Here is an 18,600-nt window from a genome sequence, read left to right as displayed (position 1 = left end):
ATATAATACTGCTGTTTCTGAATGATAATGACAAGGAGGTCATGCACACATTCCTTAGCATTCATTTTCTTCCTTGAACCAAAGTAATTATAGCTCTCACCTTTGGACATGATTGTATCCTCAATCAATGCATAAACGAAGACAATTACTGAGTGCAATTATTGTTTTGGTTTCATTCTCTGTCTATTTAATGTTCATTGCATTCAATTCTCTGGAGTCAAATTCTTCAGATTTTATCCTCTTTTTCCCCCACAAAATGGAAAAGAAATAGAAGACCAATGAATTAATGATCTTACTGTCACTAGTAACTGCTTTTAGAAACTTCTTGTGGTTGAGAAATTTGAAGTGGTATTGAAAGAATGCTAATTGATGGAATGGGAGCCCATTAATCTAACAAACAGGTTGACTTTCAAAAGTCTCGACTGGAATTAAGCAATACCATCATTTAAGATCTCATCATGAAAATGCTTCCATTTATTCTGAAAAGTGCAGGATGAATTGCCACTAGTGAAGTGTTGCATGGTCCCTCTAAGAGAAGGGAACCTTTCATTTAAGAATCCCACAGTCCATTGGCAGGCTATCTGATGCTAATATCTTCAATCTTTGAAGCTGATAGAAATCTGTCTTCAGCTTTAGAGATATTTGGGAAGTGTTTGAAATCTATGCTTTAGTTTTTTATGGTGGGGTAGACTAGTCTTCAGCCGAATCTTCTTGAGCACAGCCATCATTTTCAGGAGCTACCAAGAATTGTCTACTGAAAAGGTGGATCTTGTTTGAATCCCAGCCATATGCCCACTATTTTCTCCTGTTCTCTTGCTAACTTCTCTCGAAGGCAAAAGGTGGAAAGCGATGTGATATGCTTGAACTTTGTCTCACTCTTCTCCTAGGGGTTCGATTAGTCTTGGTTGCTGCTTGGACTGAAGGGTTCTCGAAGCTTTGGCAAGCTTTGTCAAACTAGAGCTTGGTGATAAGTTCAAAAAGGTCAGAATCATGCTATGCCATTTGGGAACCTTCACATCTATTTCAGATGACCTTTCTCCTGCCACCTCCCAAGTGTCAGGATTTAGCTGATTACCTTGAATTGGCCTGGTCCATGAAACTTATGCAAGCAAGGAGAAAAGGCAGAGATAAAATGTGGAAGAAGTAATGGAGGATGGAAGGTGGAAAATTTGGGGGTTTTGATGAAGTCCAACCTTCTAGTCTCATGCTGTGGAAACAGGAAGAAGGCAAAAACGTCTGAAGGAACTCCCTGTTCCACTCTGATAACAATTCGGAAGGCTTGTCTTGCTATATAGCCTGTGAGAAGTCAAGCAGCCTAAAGGATACTGTAACCTGAATACAAGTCAACGACTGTGGTCTTTTTGACTTCAGTGCTAAGTTTGATTCCTGTTTTGGACAGGCTTTTGTTGCCACCAAGTCAGCCAAGTCATCCCATTAGACAGTGGTAGATTTTAGACAAAAGTCAGACTCCTGTGAGTTGTTTGTGTTGGCTTAATGCTAATTAGCAGTGATTAATCTGCAAAGATTAATGAAACTACCAAAAGTGTTCAACAATCATAGTTATTAAGAGGACTCATGTCAATGACTAATTACAGTGTCCTCTAAATGCCATATAAAAGACAATAAATGTTGCATGAGGAACAATCACTGATCTCCATGGTCAAGGATACATAAATGAAAAATGCATACTTGCAAACACTGCAGTGAACTGCAATTTTTTTTGCATCCAACATGAAGGATAAAGATGACTAGTAAATTCTAAAAAGAACCAAATCATCAGTGAATTCAATTGAATTGCACTGTGAATTAGCTTCATATAGATTACAAACCAAAAATTTCAGAGTCAGAGACAATAATTCTATTTTATAAAATCAGAGAACGAGAACTTAAAAATTATGTGTATATCCGAGTATCTTCTTTCGAGTATCATCCAAGAATTGGTCATCAAAGTATCAATTGTGGCTGCAATCAAAACATGGATGAACCGCCTCTCAGTTTACCAACAAACACATCCTTTGCCTCGTTGATCTTAGAAGCAAGGTAATGACTTCCTCCACTGTCGGGGTGATTTGCTACCATCGCTCTCCTGTGAGCCTCCTTGATCTTATCAAGTGGAGCATGCTCTCTAAAACAGACAAAATGATGATCGGATATCACAAAATGACACCATCTTAAATTTGATTCAGCAATTGGGCAAGAGCTTATGACACAAATTTTACCTAACACCAAGGATCAATGCGGCTTCTCTTCTTGTCATCTGCTGCTCGAAACCACCAGGGTAAAACCTACGAACACGAGGAACAACAGGGCGAGCCTTAAATGCCTGCCATGCCTGAATCAAATATCTACCTCCCATTGCGGCTGCAGCCACAGATAGACTTGCAACAAGAGGAGTTGCCTGTAATAGTAAAATCATAGAAAAACAAGTAAAAGATCCATCTCAGGATCATGTTGCTAAATAGTTTATGGTAATTATGAAACCTGATCACAAACCAGATCCTCTCTCTACAAATCATAGGACAGTATAAATATAAACTAGCTTACTTCGAATTTGGAAAGAATCAATCAGGAATAATTTAAATGTGCACGATATTCTTTAATGCTCAAGACAAGCTTCTCCAATAGAGCTAATTAAAAGAATTCCTGTTTGGAGTTCTCAGAATTCAACAGAGGTATTGGCCTATGCATGGAGGTTGTTAGATTGTTTTGTTCCCAGTGACAAGATGGTTCCAACTATAAAAGTTTGGGGGTATCTTTGGCACCCAACCGTGGTTAATGTGTCTAACTCTAATTTATTTCAGGAGATTGCTTCTGAACTTTGAAACCATTTTAGAGAAATCTTTGATTTTCCACTATACCAAACCATTTAGTTTTTTGAAGGCTATACCATTAATTGCCTTTAAAATTTATTTCAGGAGATGTTGCATCTAAACTTTGAAGCCATTTCAGAAACATCCAGATTTTCAGGTATAGCAAAATCATTAAGCTATACAAGACTATTAAATTGGTTATCTTATAAACAAAAAAGCATCTGACCAATGTCTACTTAATGGTGTTTTGCAGGAAGAGAAACTGAAAGACTAAAGAAGACATGCTGCAGATGGCATTGGTTCTCTTAGTTCTCCATAAGGATATCGTAAAAAAATGCATAATTCAAACTTCTCAAACAGTTGAAATGAACAGCAGAAAAGTGTTGTCTATATATTTTTGGGGCATTAAAGAGTAAACCAATAGTTGAATGCCAAGCTCTCGTTGATGAATGAGGTGTTCAGCTTTACTAACGACAAGTAGTAAGAAAAAAAATCAAACTCAATCACTAATTGTTAATGCCTTTTTGAAGCTTGATGCTATCAATAATCAAGATTGCAGTAATGGAGATGATTGTGGATGACAAGTCAGTCAACGCATGCTTCAACAATGTTAGAAGACAAAATTCTCGAGCAATTTTCGATATCATTCCAACACTTACAGGCTGTATTTTAGAGCGATAAATCTAAAACTTCCCAGTTATGAAATGAATTAGTCTTGGTTGTTATATCATTTCCGCATATTCTTATTGGAGATAGTTTCTAATGCATTTTCATGGGAGGATAGAGCCATATCTATCATCTCTATTTTAATTAAAAAAAGGAAGCATTTGAAAGGAAACTTAAACAAATACCCCTTGAAAATCAAGCAAAAGGGATTATTTAGCATGCCACAGCAAAAAGATTTTATTTTTTTAGGGTTTTGCACAATAACAGTATTGTCTACACCTACGTCATTCAGATGAATCATACCACATAAATTCTCAAACAAGTACAAGGCTGTTTAGTATACTATGTTCTTCATATGGCCGGGCCTTAAATCATCAATGCAATACTGTACAATGTAGCAAAGATAGTTACAGTTATCACAGCCAAAGCTTTCTCCAACTACACGTAATAGCAGTGACTTGAAAAGCAATTAATTTGTAGAATCGAACAAAGAAGAGATCACATTGTTTACCATTGAGCTCTAACTATTCAGAAACGCAACCAACCAAAGACCAAGCAGTTCCCTAGCTGCACGCCCCAAACACCAGGAAAAAAAAGGAATAAAAGGAGGATTAGGTCATGTCAGGTCGGATCGAAAACTAAAACCTTTAAAGAAAAAAAGGGACCGAAGAGAGATATCTGGAAATTCACCGAATCTCAGACCGAGTTAGAGATCAGAAGAGGGTGGAGTATGATTACCTGAGACGATTTCGGAAGAAAAGATTTCTATTGCTTGGAGTGCAAGTCGACGAGGCAGATAAGAGGGCGGAAGAGGAAGGAGGAGGGGGCGGCCTTTTAGGGAGGTTACGTGGCTTGTCCTTCAAGAAAGGGGGCACGAGGAAGCAGACAGTGGCGGTGATAATTGTTGTGGCTTCCTACGTAATTAAAGAGTTCATATATTAGATATGTTACCTTCAAACAACAAATCCATTGTCGTCTAGTCCGGTTAGGATACCTGGCTTTCACCCAGGCGACCCGGGTTCAAATCCCGGCAATGGAACGTTGTTTTTTCTGCGTTTTTTGTATTTTTAATTGCCTCTTCGTTTAATAAAAATTTTAATGTAATCTTAGGATTTAAATTGTTTTTCTAATCCTCTTTTTTTTTTTTTTTTTTGCCTCTTCCTCATTGTGGCTGCTCTTAAAATAAGTGTGTTATGATATATAAGGATTACAATTATTATTGATATCTAAAGTGGAAATTTTTTTTTATTTTTATTTTAATTTTGAATTGCATCTTCCTTTAATAAAATTTTTAATTCAACATTAGGATTTAAATTTCTTTTCTATTACTATTATTTTTAGTTTGCCTCTTCCTTGTTTTGAATGTTCTTAAAATAAAAGCACATTATGATATCTAAATATAACAATTATTATTGGTATATAAAATGGATTTTATTTATTTTTTATTTTTGAATTGCACCTTCCTTTAATGAAAAAAAAAACTTTTGATTTAATCTTAAGATTTTAATTATTTTTGGGTGAATTCTGAGAAATTGTAGCACTCGTATTTTGAAATTTTTTAAAATATTTTTTGAAACATTTTACTTTTATCAGCCTCTATTCGTTGCTTGGTCGCTCCTCTTTCCCCCTTCATCATGAACAATCACTTGCAACTCTCATCATTGTCGCTCGTGAATTTGCCCTCTCTTCTCTCTCATAGTCCTCGCTATCAATAGGAGGAAGGAAAAGGGTGCACCGTTAACCATGGGCGAGAAAGGAGAGAGGATAACCGTAAGCTCTTCGTCGTCGACCGACGATGGGTTTTATGCCATTACCCATAGGCTTCTCTTGTCCTACTAACCACAGGTGAGAAAGAAGAGAGGGCAACTTGTACACTCTTACTATTGGCCATAAGAGAGAAAGGAGAAGGGAGACATAGGCCTTCACCATTGTCACCTTATTCAAGGGTCGCAAGGGAGGTGTGGAACAATTGGGCCAACAAGGTCCACGATGGGTTCAACGAAAGAAGAGACAAATAATCTTTTCACATGATCAAATATATTATTTTAAAAATTTTCAAAGTAAAAGTGCTAAGTCAAAAATTTTTTAAAGTAAAAGTTTTTACAAAAATTTACACATTATTTTTTCTATTATTTTTAGTTTGCTGTTTTCTTATCGTGGTTGTTCCTAAAATAAAAGTACATTTTGACATATAAGGATTATAATTGTTATTGATTTCATTTTCTTTAATATTATTTTGACTTCCTGTTTCTTTAACATTATTTTTGAACCACTAGTTGATAAACATTTATAAATTTCTCTTTTAAATAGCTACAGTAAGCCAACTCACTAAACTTAACTATATATGATGTACCTGTCAACTATTAAACAAAGCGTCATTAACAAAGCAAAACGACACCAGCTTCATTGCCCTTATACTTCAACAAAAATTTGAACACCACTAGAAAGTTCACCAAATGATCCATCTATACAAACTATATCAGCATATATCTTCATTACAATAACCAAAGCAAGTTTTGAAAAATTGCCCTCGATCTCATTACAATGCCACATTCACTAGTAGACATTGATAACATTCTTGAAGCTGGAATTATCTCGAATTCTAGGCAAATGCATCATGGCTGGAGTGAGCGCCCCCCATGTTGATGATCATCAATTGGGGTGCCAACAACAGGAATATCCAAGCTGCTTTCTTCTGATTCGAGGGAGATCTCTCGCACATCAGCTATTCTTGCGGCTGTGGACTGGAAATTACCCCACTCAGCATCACCAATAGAACAGATCTCTACTCCATCGACTCCCAGTTGGACTTCAGTGTCAGCAGAATCTAGAAGTACTCTTGGATCACTTAAGCAAGCTTTATCTACATCATCTTCTGATAGGTCAACATGCTTTGTCGTGACGTCAGTGGTTGACCGTGCCTCAGATCTCTCTTCGCATACCTGCTTTGTGTTGCTCTGTTGTCTGTAAAGGAGAAAATTTATTCAACAATCTCCTAATTATGTTAGCATATATTGCAAGAATGTTCGAACAAAAGAACCATAAAATCATATTACTTATGAAGCAAATAAAAATCAATAATTAGTAAACAGATAACACTGACCTTCTATCATTAAAATATAGAGCCAAGTTTCAGTGCTTGTTCAACACATATAGTTCAAGAAAAGGATTGCATTATATCTTCTGAGATGCTGATTAATTATTCTACATTTACATATTAAGGAAAAAAACATATTTGGCATATTCATCTATTTGTTCCCCATGGCAAAAATAGCAAAGATATTTATAATCATTGTGAATATACAAGTGTAGTTTGCATACACATATATGCATATGGATGCATGACAGTTGATACGACCATGTCATCTTCGTGTTGCACTTGGAAGAAGTGGAACTGCGGTTTATAGGGTCGAAGAGAGGAAGATTGATATAGCATAAGAGAAAAGGTAAGAAAATTTTGATGAAAAACTCTAGATGATATTAACCCTTGTCTTAAACATTACTTCATGACACTCCAGAGCTGATAAATGTATATATATGTTGAATTACTAAAAAAATTCAGACTGATGATTAGATTACTGGATCACGCTCTGCGTTTTCGATCCTGCCGAGAACATTTTTTCCATTCGAACATGACAGAAAGAATTGCAGATAAATCTACACATACTGCAGTATAAGGCAAAAGGAGTCGTGAACCATACCTCTGAACTTGTGTTTGCAAAACATTCACAAGTGCTAAAAGATCTTCTTTTTCCTTTGCTGCAGTCAATGCTTTTTCTACAGCATCATTTACTCTAGCCCCAGCATCTACTTCTAATGCTCTGGCCCTTTCTTCAGCTCTGAAAACAGCTGCTTCTAATATCACAGCATGTTCTCTAGCTTTTGCAAGCTCAGAACGCCACTGATGTGCCTCCTGAAAAGCAGAATCCCTCTGTTTTAGCAACAGCTCTCGTTCTGTAGCTAAGGCCATCACCTTTTCTTCATATTCTCTCAACTGAAAAAATCACAATTTATTTGTAACTGCCAAAAAGGAGAGACAAACAGAAGAAAAAAGCATACAAAATGTAGCAACATACTTAAATAAAAACACTATACCTTAAAATCACAAACTGATGAGATGAAAGGCAATCACTCCTGTAGTTGCCCAGTCAAATTTTCCTGCCTAATTATTGCTCTAAAGAAGCAGCTGACTCTTTACTCTCTTTCAGGTCATTTCACACATCAAATCTTATCATTTATATCTTTTCAGGCTTTGAAAGTAAGCCTTTGCTCGACTGGCAGTTTGCTCTACAAAGAACTTATGGGGAGTATTTAAACTACAAAATATGGTATTTTCACATGCCAGGACAAGGCTCTCCATATATGACCCTACCAGGACCTAAACCCCACATCAGCAGGAGCATCATGCCTGGACTGCTAAATTTATAAAACCGAGAAGCATTTAGTTTCGTTCTCATGCATGTGAAGTGACCGTGAAGAATGGCAGTTATATGCTAGTCATTTGATTGATAAAAGGTCTCTGTAACTTATATTTTTCACAGTCAGATCATTGGAAGGGGACATAATTCTAGATATCGAAGATCAATTTCATATGCTCAAGGTAGATGCAATCAGTATCGATGTCACATTTCAGCATATATTCCCACGATACATTTGTCTGATTATAGTTGCAATAAAGCCATAAGAAAAATATTATTAGCACTATATCACATTGGACAAAAATATTGGAGTATCCTAATATGTTTGACTATAGAAAGAATTTGCACGTAAACACAATCATAGGATTAAAGCTATGCACACAAAGAATGTAGTAATCAAGTGTTCTTAACAAAAACAGAATTAAGAATTTCATAACTCATAGTCGGGCTGAAGAGATGTTCCATAAGTTAATTGTAAATATGCTTATCATTCAATTTGTCATCCTTAAGTACATGAAAAAAATGCTAAAATTTGATGCTAAATAATGAAGAGCTAGGAATCACCTTAAGCTGGGCAGTTTCTAGTTGCTTCTGTGCATCATATGTTAGGTGCTCAATTTCCAAGCAGGCAATTCTTCTCTCCCCATCTATTGCATGAGCTGCAGAAGCAGCAGCTTCAGCAGCCTCAGCTGTCTCCATCAGCTTATCAGCTATGTCTTTTATGGTGGAATCACGAGCACAAATATCCTTAGCCAGCTGCTGTAGTTCCTCATCTTTAACTCTAATAGTTTCCTGCACCATAAGCATTAGATAACATAATTTAATAACAAACAGAACGAAAAAATACCATGAAATTCACTTCAATGCAGAAAAAATCAACACGTAGATTCTGAGAACAAGATAAACAACTAAATACATCCTGAGAAGCACTACATCTTGATTGTTAGATAAGAAAAAGAAAATTTTCTCTAATTTCATATGGAAAGAATAATTATAAGAATAATTGTGCTGGAGTGAGAAACACAAAAAGTTATGTATCACTGTACCATAATCAGCATCCAGGATCTAAGAGTGTCAGGACAACCAAAAGTAGGTGCGTAATAATTATCGATTAAAGTACGAATACATTTCAAAGAGATTAAACTCAGATAACTTCTTGTCACCTCCATTACCACTATCATATTGGTGCAACGTTTTCATGATTTAGATGTCCAAGCCGAAAACAGATTAGTCTACGACTCTCCTAAAAGAACACTCTCTTAGTCTGCACATATTGCAATGTGAAAGATTAATCACACAATGATGCTTTTTAGCGTAGAGGAATACAGAAACCTTTTTATTAGCTAGATATAGAGCTCCAATTCACTATGCCAGAAAATAATGTGATTCTCATAACTTTTGGTGGGATTAAAAAGAAAACATAAAATAGAAGCACCAGACCTAAACACAAATAATCAAGCATATATCAGAATGATCACTAGATCATTTCCACATAAACAAAAACAATGTATTCAGATAACTAAAAAACCTTTGCATGATCTGATCATCGATGATCTCTTTAAATACCTTCATAATGGTCAAATCATCTAATTGACCTTCATTTGCCTTATTAGTCAACAAGCCCAAAGCAGCTTTCATGGAGATTCTCATTGCTGCTTCAATTTCCTTTGAGGCTTCCATTGCAGTTGAGTTAGCAGTTGCAACCACAGTGGCAATTGTTCCCAATTTCACAGAACCACTCCCACTCAAATTAGTAACTGCTTCCTTATGAGCATGCAGTACCAACTGAGTTGCACTGTTATTGGACAAGAAAAAACTGAATGAGAATATTAATTCAGACAGCCAATTAAAATATTCTTAACATTAAATGTTAAAACGTAGATTTATGAGAAGCACCAGCTACAAATAACAATGAGGTAAGGCCAAGATTTCAACCAGTGGTCACATAGTTATATTCAGCTGCTGAATGCAAAGGCAACAAATAAATTTGGATTTATCAATTGACTTTGATGCTTACATAACACTAGCTTTGTGTCCACATAAAAGCATAACTGACAGATGAAAACCATACACCTAATAGGATGCTGCTTAGTTTATTGAAAGATTTAATGAAAAGTCCACATGCTTACTGTAAGGTGGCTACCCAAGCTTTTGCAGCACCAGGAGTTTCTGCAGAGAGGAAATATTCCTTTTTCTGTGGAGTTCCAATATCTTGCGTAGTCATTGAGGAACTGAAAAGGCTTCATTACATGCACTCCGAAAGAACTTGCGATATTGTCTCAAGTCTTAAGATAAATGGAAAAAAATATCCTAAATACTCAACAGAGATCAAAGTATATGAATATGGATACAAAAACAGCAACCATCATACTTTTGCAGTCCACTGCAGCAAGAAAAAGGGTGTCAGATGCTTTTAAAAGCACTGTCAAGCAATGATGAAACTGAGTATAAAACATAACTGCACACATGACAATCTTACTGGAGGTTTATGGGGGAGATAGTGATTATGCTGTTTGAATCAAATATGATTGCTCCCTTTATAATTGTATCATTTCTCCGAAGCCTATGCCAGGTTAAACATGAAATATGACAACTCTATCATAGTCAAGAAGTTTAAATTCACAACTTTATATTGAAGGAAGCCATGATATAATACTTGTATTCCATTTTTCCCGTAGTTGGATCTAGGATCACCCAACGTTCATTCCATTTCCGCAGCTGTTCAATAAAACTGATGAAAGGTTGTTACAAAATTTCCTAACATAAATAACTCCGAAAAGAGACCGTGTAACTGCAGTTCCAATAACATTCAAGAGGGATATGTAAACAGCCGGAAAGGGGCAAAGGTAAGAGGAAGTACTCTCCAAAAGAGCAAGCTGTGAGGAATATGAATCTAAGCAAATTCAACACATACAACCCATTGTACTTCTTGACAGATTCTGAACCAAAATAGTAACAAATTGTGAACATGATGCTGTTAGAAAGACCTGGAAAGGGCTCCCTCCATCAAATGCATGATTAATAACAAAATAAACTTTGGTTAATCTAAAGAGATTGCAAACAAGAAAACTCCCTCCTTTAGCTTCTCTTTTATGTAAGTAAAGCCATGAATTGTTGCATTGCCTTCACAATGTTTATTTCGTGTGCAGTACATCCCACCCAGTTCTCCAAAAAATTAACTTCTAATTTGATGTCACTGAACCAAACAACATGACATTCCACGAAGCCTTAAAAAGTCGTGGAAGTATCAAAAGCAAGAAAGGAATAAAAAATTGAACTTTCCATATCGTAAGAATATCTTAAATGGGAAGAATTGGACCCTAATTCCTACAAAGAACGCGAGATCAAAGGCCACACCGTCTCCGATCGCTTGAGAAGCGGGCCCTGCAGCAGATACTTCCCCGACCCTGACATCAGCTGCCGCTTAATTTTCTCCAAACTGCTTTCTACATCCCCCGTCCTCTGAGAAAATCAAAGAAGCCTCAAAAGACATCATTTTGGATAAGACCAGATGGAGAAAAGGCCAAATTGGAGAAGGAAAAACCTAGGATCCAAACAGGAACTCACCGCGGCACTCCCATTGGAAGCCATTTGGGAGAACAGGAGCCGGCCGGAAGCGAGAGCGAGACGGGGTTTTGGTGTGCCGCTGCGAACGAATCGAGAAGAGGGGTTTTGTCGGTTCTATTTACTTAATCATTTGCAATAACGCCCTTCTAATAGTGAGGAATAACTAAACACCGGCCCTTTTTCTAGAATTAGGTAAGAAGATTACTATTTACAATTCACTCCTTATTATTTATAATTATATTTTTAAAATTTTAATAACGATGCACAAGTGGGTTTTCAAAAATTATTTTGATCTATAAAAAAAGAATGATAAAGATAGATTTTGATCGTAGAATCTTAAGTTAGTGTTGAAGATAAAAAGATATTAGCCTCTTCACAAAAATGTTGAAGATAAAAGGAATGATGTGCATGATCCAAAGTGACTTCTGAGATTAAAATATTATGCTCGTTGAAATGTCATCTGCATGAAGACTAAGACGAGGGGGTTTTCGGACCAAATCACTTTAATGCTTAAGTTAACAAAAAAAACTTTCTAATATGTGTTAAAGTAGTCTTCAAGGAATTATCTCTCTTCTTATTTAGGATAATTTTTATATTTTTATGATCATCTTTTCTTATCATAAAAGAGGAAAATAAAATTTATAATTACTTTTCTTATCGTAAAAGGAGAAAAAAGAGTTTACGTTTCTCTTCCTCATCATGACGAAAGAGGAGGAAGTATGTTTTATATTTCGAATGCAAATGAAGGATAATGTAGGATAATATAGATCTTATGTGACTATTATATCTCAATTATTAATAAATTCTCTATCAGCTAACATCTTCAAAAACCCAATACCCTCAAGTATTTCTAAGATGATTATTCATTACTTTGCCTCCTAATCCTGTTGATGATATTAGAGGTTCATCGACCTTCAACAATTTTAACAATATATATATATATATAATATTATCTTGCTTGAGTATCAAAGAGAAGCGACATCAGATCCATTCATTCATATCTAATTTGTCTTTTAATAAATGAAAATTCCATGTCATAAGATACTGAGAGGATCAATCTTTGATTCCAGCAAGGTGTTGATGTGAGCACAAAAAGGCCGGACCGAATCCAGCATCCCATGTCAACAATATGGTCGAAGTGGGTTCGATCGTATTCATTTTTTCGTGGGCTATACTCAAAAGTTTTGTGCAATTGATGGTCAATACTTAAAAAGACGAGAAACATCATTTGGATGGTTTAAATTATGAATAAATTGATTATAATTATTGAAATATTTAAATCTAAATTCCAATTCGAATAAGATTTTGATTCTTAAACACATCAAAAAAATTTGAAGATTCAATAAAGATATGTTATTGTAAAAACTATATAAAAGACATGCTCAATAAAAATTCATACCATACGATGTTTAAGTTAATAAAATAATTAAAGAATTCAGAAAATAAATATATATCGTGTCGAAAGAATCTAAGAAATATATATATGGAAACTTTCCTATAACCATATAGGAGCTCGAATAATCATTAAAATTAAATTATGAGTTAATCCATAGGTCAATTATGTGAAATCGTTAGTCATTCCTTAATTATGGAATATAGACTTTTGTCAAGTTAGTATTAATACCTATGATATCAACTCAATACATCATATTAATGATCATATCGATCGATATAATAAGACGTCGTAGTGTCTAACCATATGATTTTTTTATCGAATACTTATTTTTTATATTAATATACTTTAAACTAAATTCAACCACTTTGGACGTACAATAAGATTTTGGTGACTTTTTTTTTACTATAAAAATCTCCTTTCAGTAGAATGATTTTTGTTTTCTAAAATATATTTTAATTCTAATAAAGAAGAATATTTTAATCCCACATAAACTGGGATTTAAATTGGGTAGCGCACACTAGGTGACGTGGGTATCGCGCCGACCACAGGAGGACCACAAGCTTTTGTGTCGGGCTTGACTTCAGCGTTGCGAAACCATGATCATCGTTGTGGGCTCCAAATACATTCCCAATTGCATGACCGGTAGGTGAGTGGGTTAGGTGATGAAGTCAGCAAACTAAAATCTTACTCTGCGATATGATGCCTTAACCAGTCCCCACGAGATCTGCGCGCTGCCCAGAAGAAAGCCTCCACGAAGCCAACGGCCTAACGTAGACGATAGAGGAGCGGTACACGAGAAGCTTTTCTGTGCCGCAGGAATATTATAACCTAAGTTATATGATATATTCTCCTAAAACCTGTTGGGTTTACGTCTTCTCCTACGCGATCGATTCCCCCGTCCACGAGAAGTCGCCAGTTGTGCTTCGAATTCGTGGGGACGATGGCGGCTGCTGGAAGCAATAAGATCAAGAACGCGAAATTGGTAAATATGTTTTGCGTGCGCCCGATCCTTGGATTTGTGTTGTTAGTAATTGTGGTGTCATCTCAAAATCCCTTCTTTTATGTTAATTCCAATGTTAATGAATTTTATCCCTATGGTCTTTGTTCTTTTCGTTGAAATGAATATTTTTCGCAATTTATTGAACCCAATTTAGCAGTTTCTCTGGTGTTTTAGCTTACTTTTTAGGTATATGGTTTTATTTTGATGTGAGTTATGAAATTTGGAAATTTTTTTCCTTCCCTCTGGTAGTTGAATCAAACCGCTGATGTATCTTGGAGATTTCGTTTTCTTGTTATTGTTAATTTGGGGTAAAATGATTGACCTAATAATCTTTGTCAGAATGGGAATTTTGCCTGTAACTAGGTTCATGTTAGGTTTGGCTGTTTGATTTGCTGCTTACAGACATTCCTTAAACACCTTTACTTCTGTTTATTGTTACCATTCGAAGTAAAGTTTGGTTCCCTTTTCTCTTCTCAGATTAAAGTTTGTTCGTTATTTTCTTCATAGGTATTTCATGTTTCATGTGTTATAAATATTTAACTTATTGAGTTGTTTATTAGGTTCTTCTCGGAGATGTGGGGACTGGAAAGTCTAGCCTGGTATTGCGTTACGTAAAAGGCCAGTTTGTTGAATTCCAGGTTGGTGTTGAGTTCCAGAACAGTCCACTTTCACGTCATGGAATTCGGAGTTTAAAGAATCACATAGACCTGACCTTGTGAGTTGTGACTCGTGTTTGATTTTACAGGAATCAACAATTGGCGCTGCATTCTTCTCACAGGCAGTCGCAGTCAATGATGAGACAGTGAAGTTTGAGATTTGGGACACGGCTGGGCAAGAGAGGTACCACAGCTTGGCTCCTATGTATTACAGAGGAGCTGCAGCTGCTGTGATTGTTTATGACATAACCAATCTGGTTAGTGAAATAGGATCGTTGGATTCCCATGGTGCCATTGTTTATACATATCTTATATATAACATCTGAATACAACCTTCTACACCTGGACCTGATATTTTTCCTCATTCCTCAAATAGCATAGTTGAAGAAATTTCTTCATTCAAAAATAATTTATCTGAACTTGACAATTCTAGTAGTGGCACTAATGGCCTTCTGAAATTATTTTTAAATTTTTTGGGTATCACATATCTAATGGTAAAACAACAGTGTAGATAATTGGAAAAGAAAATTGCTGAGGTGGATAATAGAAACTATTTTATCCAATGCAATGTTAGATATCTGTATAGAAATTAAAATGTAATAATGTTAGTCTATACTGGGAAAAATTGACATTTATATTTACTTATTCATATGGTTTTGATAGGTTTGCAAATAAAAGTTGGTGCCAATACCATAACTGTTCAAAAATTAGTTGGCCTTTGTATTTGAGCACCATACTAATGTTGAAATAAGGAGCTAGGAAGTGGGTAAAATGGAAGGTAAAATTTGTTGATAACAACCTTGTATTATTACCTGTATATGCATTAAAAGAAAAAAATTCTAAGTGGTATACGCATTTTCAACAAACACTCATTTTCTTTCATAGACTTGAAATTTACTCATGGGAGTACATTGGTGTTTCTGATTAGGACCTTAATGTTGTGTAAGATACATATTCTTGGGAGTGTAAGCTGGAGGGAGATGCCATCCTTATTTCCTGATGAATATTTTTTCTTTCCTCACATTAGTTGGTTATGTTCTCTTTCATAAACTGACAAATTTTGCTAATAGGAATATTTGTGGTTATGTAACAGTAGCTTCTGTTCTACTTATATAACTCATCAATCATGATGAGTTGAAGAAAATAGTGAGTCAAAGTTTAGCTGGAAAATCATGGTCGGTTGTGTTATTATAATCTCAATGAATTTTGGAAGAATTGCAGAATTTTTTATAATGCATTATTACTAGGTGAATTCTTTGGAACATAATCTATTAACACATGTCTGCTTTATTTTTTTGGTAGTCAAAGACCATGCAAAAGCATAAGTTTTGTGTATTATCTGACAGATCCCTTTAATTATTATTCAGGCTACATTTGCTAGAGCAAAGAAGTGGGTTCAAGAACTTCAAGCTCAAGGTAGCACCTAAACTCTTTTAGTTTGGATAATTGGTATGTTTAGACTTCCAATTCATATTGGATATTTGATAAATTTAGATTTCCAATTCATCGTTGCATGTATGTTGTCTGAAATCTGAATAGCTTTAGTATATGTGCTTTCATTCTGTCTTTTGAATCCATGAGATTGATCTTCCTCGAGGACATTAAAGTGTATTAAATTGTTTTCGATTGACTACCCATAATCCTTTTTCATGTCTAGATGCACTTATGTTTTGAATAGTCAGTAAATCCAGATTTCCAATTTATCATTGGGTGTTACATTGCCTGAAATTTGAGTAGCTTTAAAAATATTGTTTTATGCTATCTCTTGCATTTATGAGATTGACCTTCCTGGAGGATGTTAAAGGGTATCTAATCATTTATGTTTGACTATTCATACTCCATGGCCACTTAATGAACTTATGTTCCTATGAAGTACCTTGTTTTTTCATTAGTATTAAAAGAACTAGAAAGAACTTATGTGCAAGCTTGTGAAAGTGCACACTTATGTAAATCTTGGTCAGCTAGGTAGTTGGTTTGCAGGCTCTTGGGTTTTTTTGTTAGGGTATTCATGGAATCCTTCAAGTTAATATCTTTCTTCTCTTCTATATGAGAGCTTTGATTCTCGATCTTTTGGCTTCATCATGAGAATCTTTTGTCTTCCTATTCAAGATAGATAAACTATATTTGCAGTATAATCGTTGTAGTGTATCACACGAAAAATCAAAGTTCATGTAGCTCTTAATAGTACTGAAATTTCCACTTTGTTGAATCCATATATATGCTGTTTCTTATTCCTAGAAATTTGATCGTGTTTCAGGTAGCCCAAACACTATAATGGCTCTTGCTGGTAATAAAGCTGATTTGTTAGAGGCTAGACAGGTTTCTGCTCAGGTGAGTTCTCCTATTTGTGCCTTCTGATTCTTAGACATACGAATTTAGACTATTCATTAAGACATCTTTTTGACAGATCGAGCATAGATAACATGTACATGCGTTCAAGATCATTTTTATAGTTTATTTTGGGTTCAATAAACTCCACCGATCCGCGCAGGCTAGATTCATTGGAGTTTCTTTATCTCCCTTGGATGGGGATGGATCAAGTGATCCTTTCCTGTCTCAGTTGTCTTACATTATCTTATAGTAATTAGGCCTATTCCAGTATAGAAAGAAACAAACAAATGTATGAATGTTGCATCTTTAAAAGTAAATAAAAATGGATAAATAATAAAAATGCGTTTATCTGCTCATGATGGCAGTTATGCTAATTTTTATGACCGACAAATCTTAAGGTACTTAGGAGACCAAAAACTGAGAGATGGGTTATCTATGCATGAATGGCAAAGTTAAATTAACAACTTTGTCAACTTGCGACTGTAATCTTTCTTAAACAGGCTAGATTCATTTTTTTTTCCTTTTTCTAGAAGCATATTTGATGCTGAAAGAGAAGTGTTTCTATATGGTGAAATTAAATTAATCAAAACCGAAAGGTCTACACTTTCCAGATTAGTCTGTTAAATTATTAACCATTGTCGACTCATCTAAAAGCCAGATGAGATTTATTAATATTCTAATATTCCTTGTCCCATGTGTAAGCCCAACACACGATGTAACTATCAAGAAATGTTACCTTTACCATGTCCCTACTTTCCACGATCGTTTTCCCGAAATGCCACCCACGGGAGCATGTACTTTATATAGTCACAAAAGCACTGATCTGATATTTGATGTGGCATTGTTCTTTTCCTTCACTTGTGACCTTGAAAATTTCCCTTAAACATCTATTTGTAACAAATATGGTGCTTTGATTGCAGGAAGCCCAAACCTATGCTAATGAGAACGGTCTCTTCTTCATGGAAACTTCTGCTAAAACAGCAATCAATGTTAATGATATATTCTATGAAATTGGTATGTTCCTTTCTGGTTAGATTCTACTAAAACTCACCTTGGTCATTGGATCGCACTATCACAAACATTTCATGCACACAAGTTTATCCAAGTTACGATGCAACTCTAGTACATTTTGATGCTTGCACACAATGGTCTGAAATTTACCTTGGGACTTGGTACCATGAGATCTTTCAGATTATTCTTCACGTTTGAAATATACAAGATTCATATCCTTGGGAATTTTGCTTATATATATTCACAGTTCTGAAATGTGTACATCATTGTTCTAACAATGCTTTGATTAAGGGATTATTGAGATAAAATATTACTGCAAAATTCTCAACCTTTATGATATCATAGCGTCAGATGTCACACAGATTTTTCGGATCGCTATATTATCAAAGTAATGTGTTTTATGGTTTTTGTTTCAGCAAAAAGACTAATCCAAGCTCAGCCAGTACAGAACCCTCAAGGAATGATTCTAGCTGGTAGGCCAAGCGAGAGACCATCCACTGCTGGTTCTTGCTGCTCTTAGTGATTTGCTGGTTTTCACTGCCACCCAATGCTTATCTATTAAATGAAATGAAACTGCTTCTTGGTGGCAGATGCTTGGTTTATGATTCCAGAAAAGTGCAGGAGAGGTTCTGATTACCCATTTATTGCAAATGTAAATGGTTGATGTCCTCTTTGTCATATGCAACTTTATTTGCTAGTTATCTGGAACTAATCCCAATTCCATATTTTTCTTCTGCTCGAGTTT

At 35.4% G+C, this 18,600-nt stretch overlaps 2 protein-coding genes and 1 non-coding gene across 5 annotated transcripts; 2 read left to right on the top strand and 1 right to left on the bottom strand.

Moving 5' to 3' along the window:
• The first annotated feature begins 4,441 nt into the window (after positions 1 to 4,441).
• On the top strand, positions 4,442 to 4,515 carry TRNAE-UUC (transfer RNA glutamic acid (anticodon UUC)). The gene has a single exon. It is a non-coding gene; the product is annotated as a tRNA-Glu (tRNA).
• Positions 4,516 to 5,924: 1,409 nt separating this feature from the next.
• Positions 5,925 to 11,565, bottom strand: LOC135648709 (uncharacterized). 3 transcript variants are annotated; one of them, XM_065166609.1, is made up of 10 exons: positions 11,462 to 11,565; positions 11,226 to 11,356; positions 10,551 to 10,625; positions 10,374 to 10,457; positions 10,246 to 10,277; positions 10,024 to 10,105; positions 9,461 to 9,689; positions 8,459 to 8,686; positions 7,178 to 7,470; positions 5,925 to 6,440 (listed from the first exon to the last, which is right to left on the bottom strand). In XM_065166609.1, exons 1-10 carry the CDS (start codon positions 11,483 to 11,485, stop codon positions 6,092 to 6,094), a joined length of 1,527 nt encoding a protein of 508 aa, XP_065022681.1. In that variant the 5' UTR covers positions 11,486 to 11,565; the 3' UTR covers positions 5,925 to 6,091. The 3 variants fall into 3 exon arrangements, with proteins under 3 accessions (XP_065022681.1, XP_065022682.1, XP_065022684.1); XM_065166610.1 differs by having other exon boundaries at positions 10,551 to 10,612; positions 11,252 to 11,356; XM_065166612.1 differs by lacking the exon at positions 11,462 to 11,565 and having other exon boundaries at positions 11,252 to 11,356.
• A 2,124-nt stretch (positions 11,566 to 13,689) lies between these two features.
• Positions 13,690 to 18,589, top strand: LOC103997324 (ras-related protein Rab5A). Its single transcript, XM_009418500.3, has 7 exons — positions 13,690 to 13,839; positions 14,418 to 14,495; positions 14,603 to 14,770; positions 15,881 to 15,929; positions 16,771 to 16,844; positions 17,765 to 17,858; positions 18,272 to 18,589. The coding sequence occupies exons 1-7, from the start codon at positions 13,798 to 13,800 to the stop codon at positions 18,373 to 18,375; spliced, it is 609 nt and encodes a 202-aa protein (XP_009416775.2). The 5' UTR covers positions 13,690 to 13,797; the 3' UTR covers positions 18,376 to 18,589.
• Positions 18,590 to 18,600: the final 11 nt, after the last annotated feature.

Source organism: Musa acuminata, chromosome BXJ3-9 (genome assembly GCF_036884655.1).
Source record: "Musa acuminata AAA Group cultivar baxijiao chromosome BXJ3-9, Cavendish_Baxijiao_AAA, whole genome shotgun sequence".
Taxonomy (NCBI): Eukaryota; Viridiplantae; Streptophyta; class Magnoliopsida; order Zingiberales; family Musaceae; genus Musa; species Musa acuminata.
This window is presented reverse-complemented; position numbering and strand designations above follow the sequence as displayed.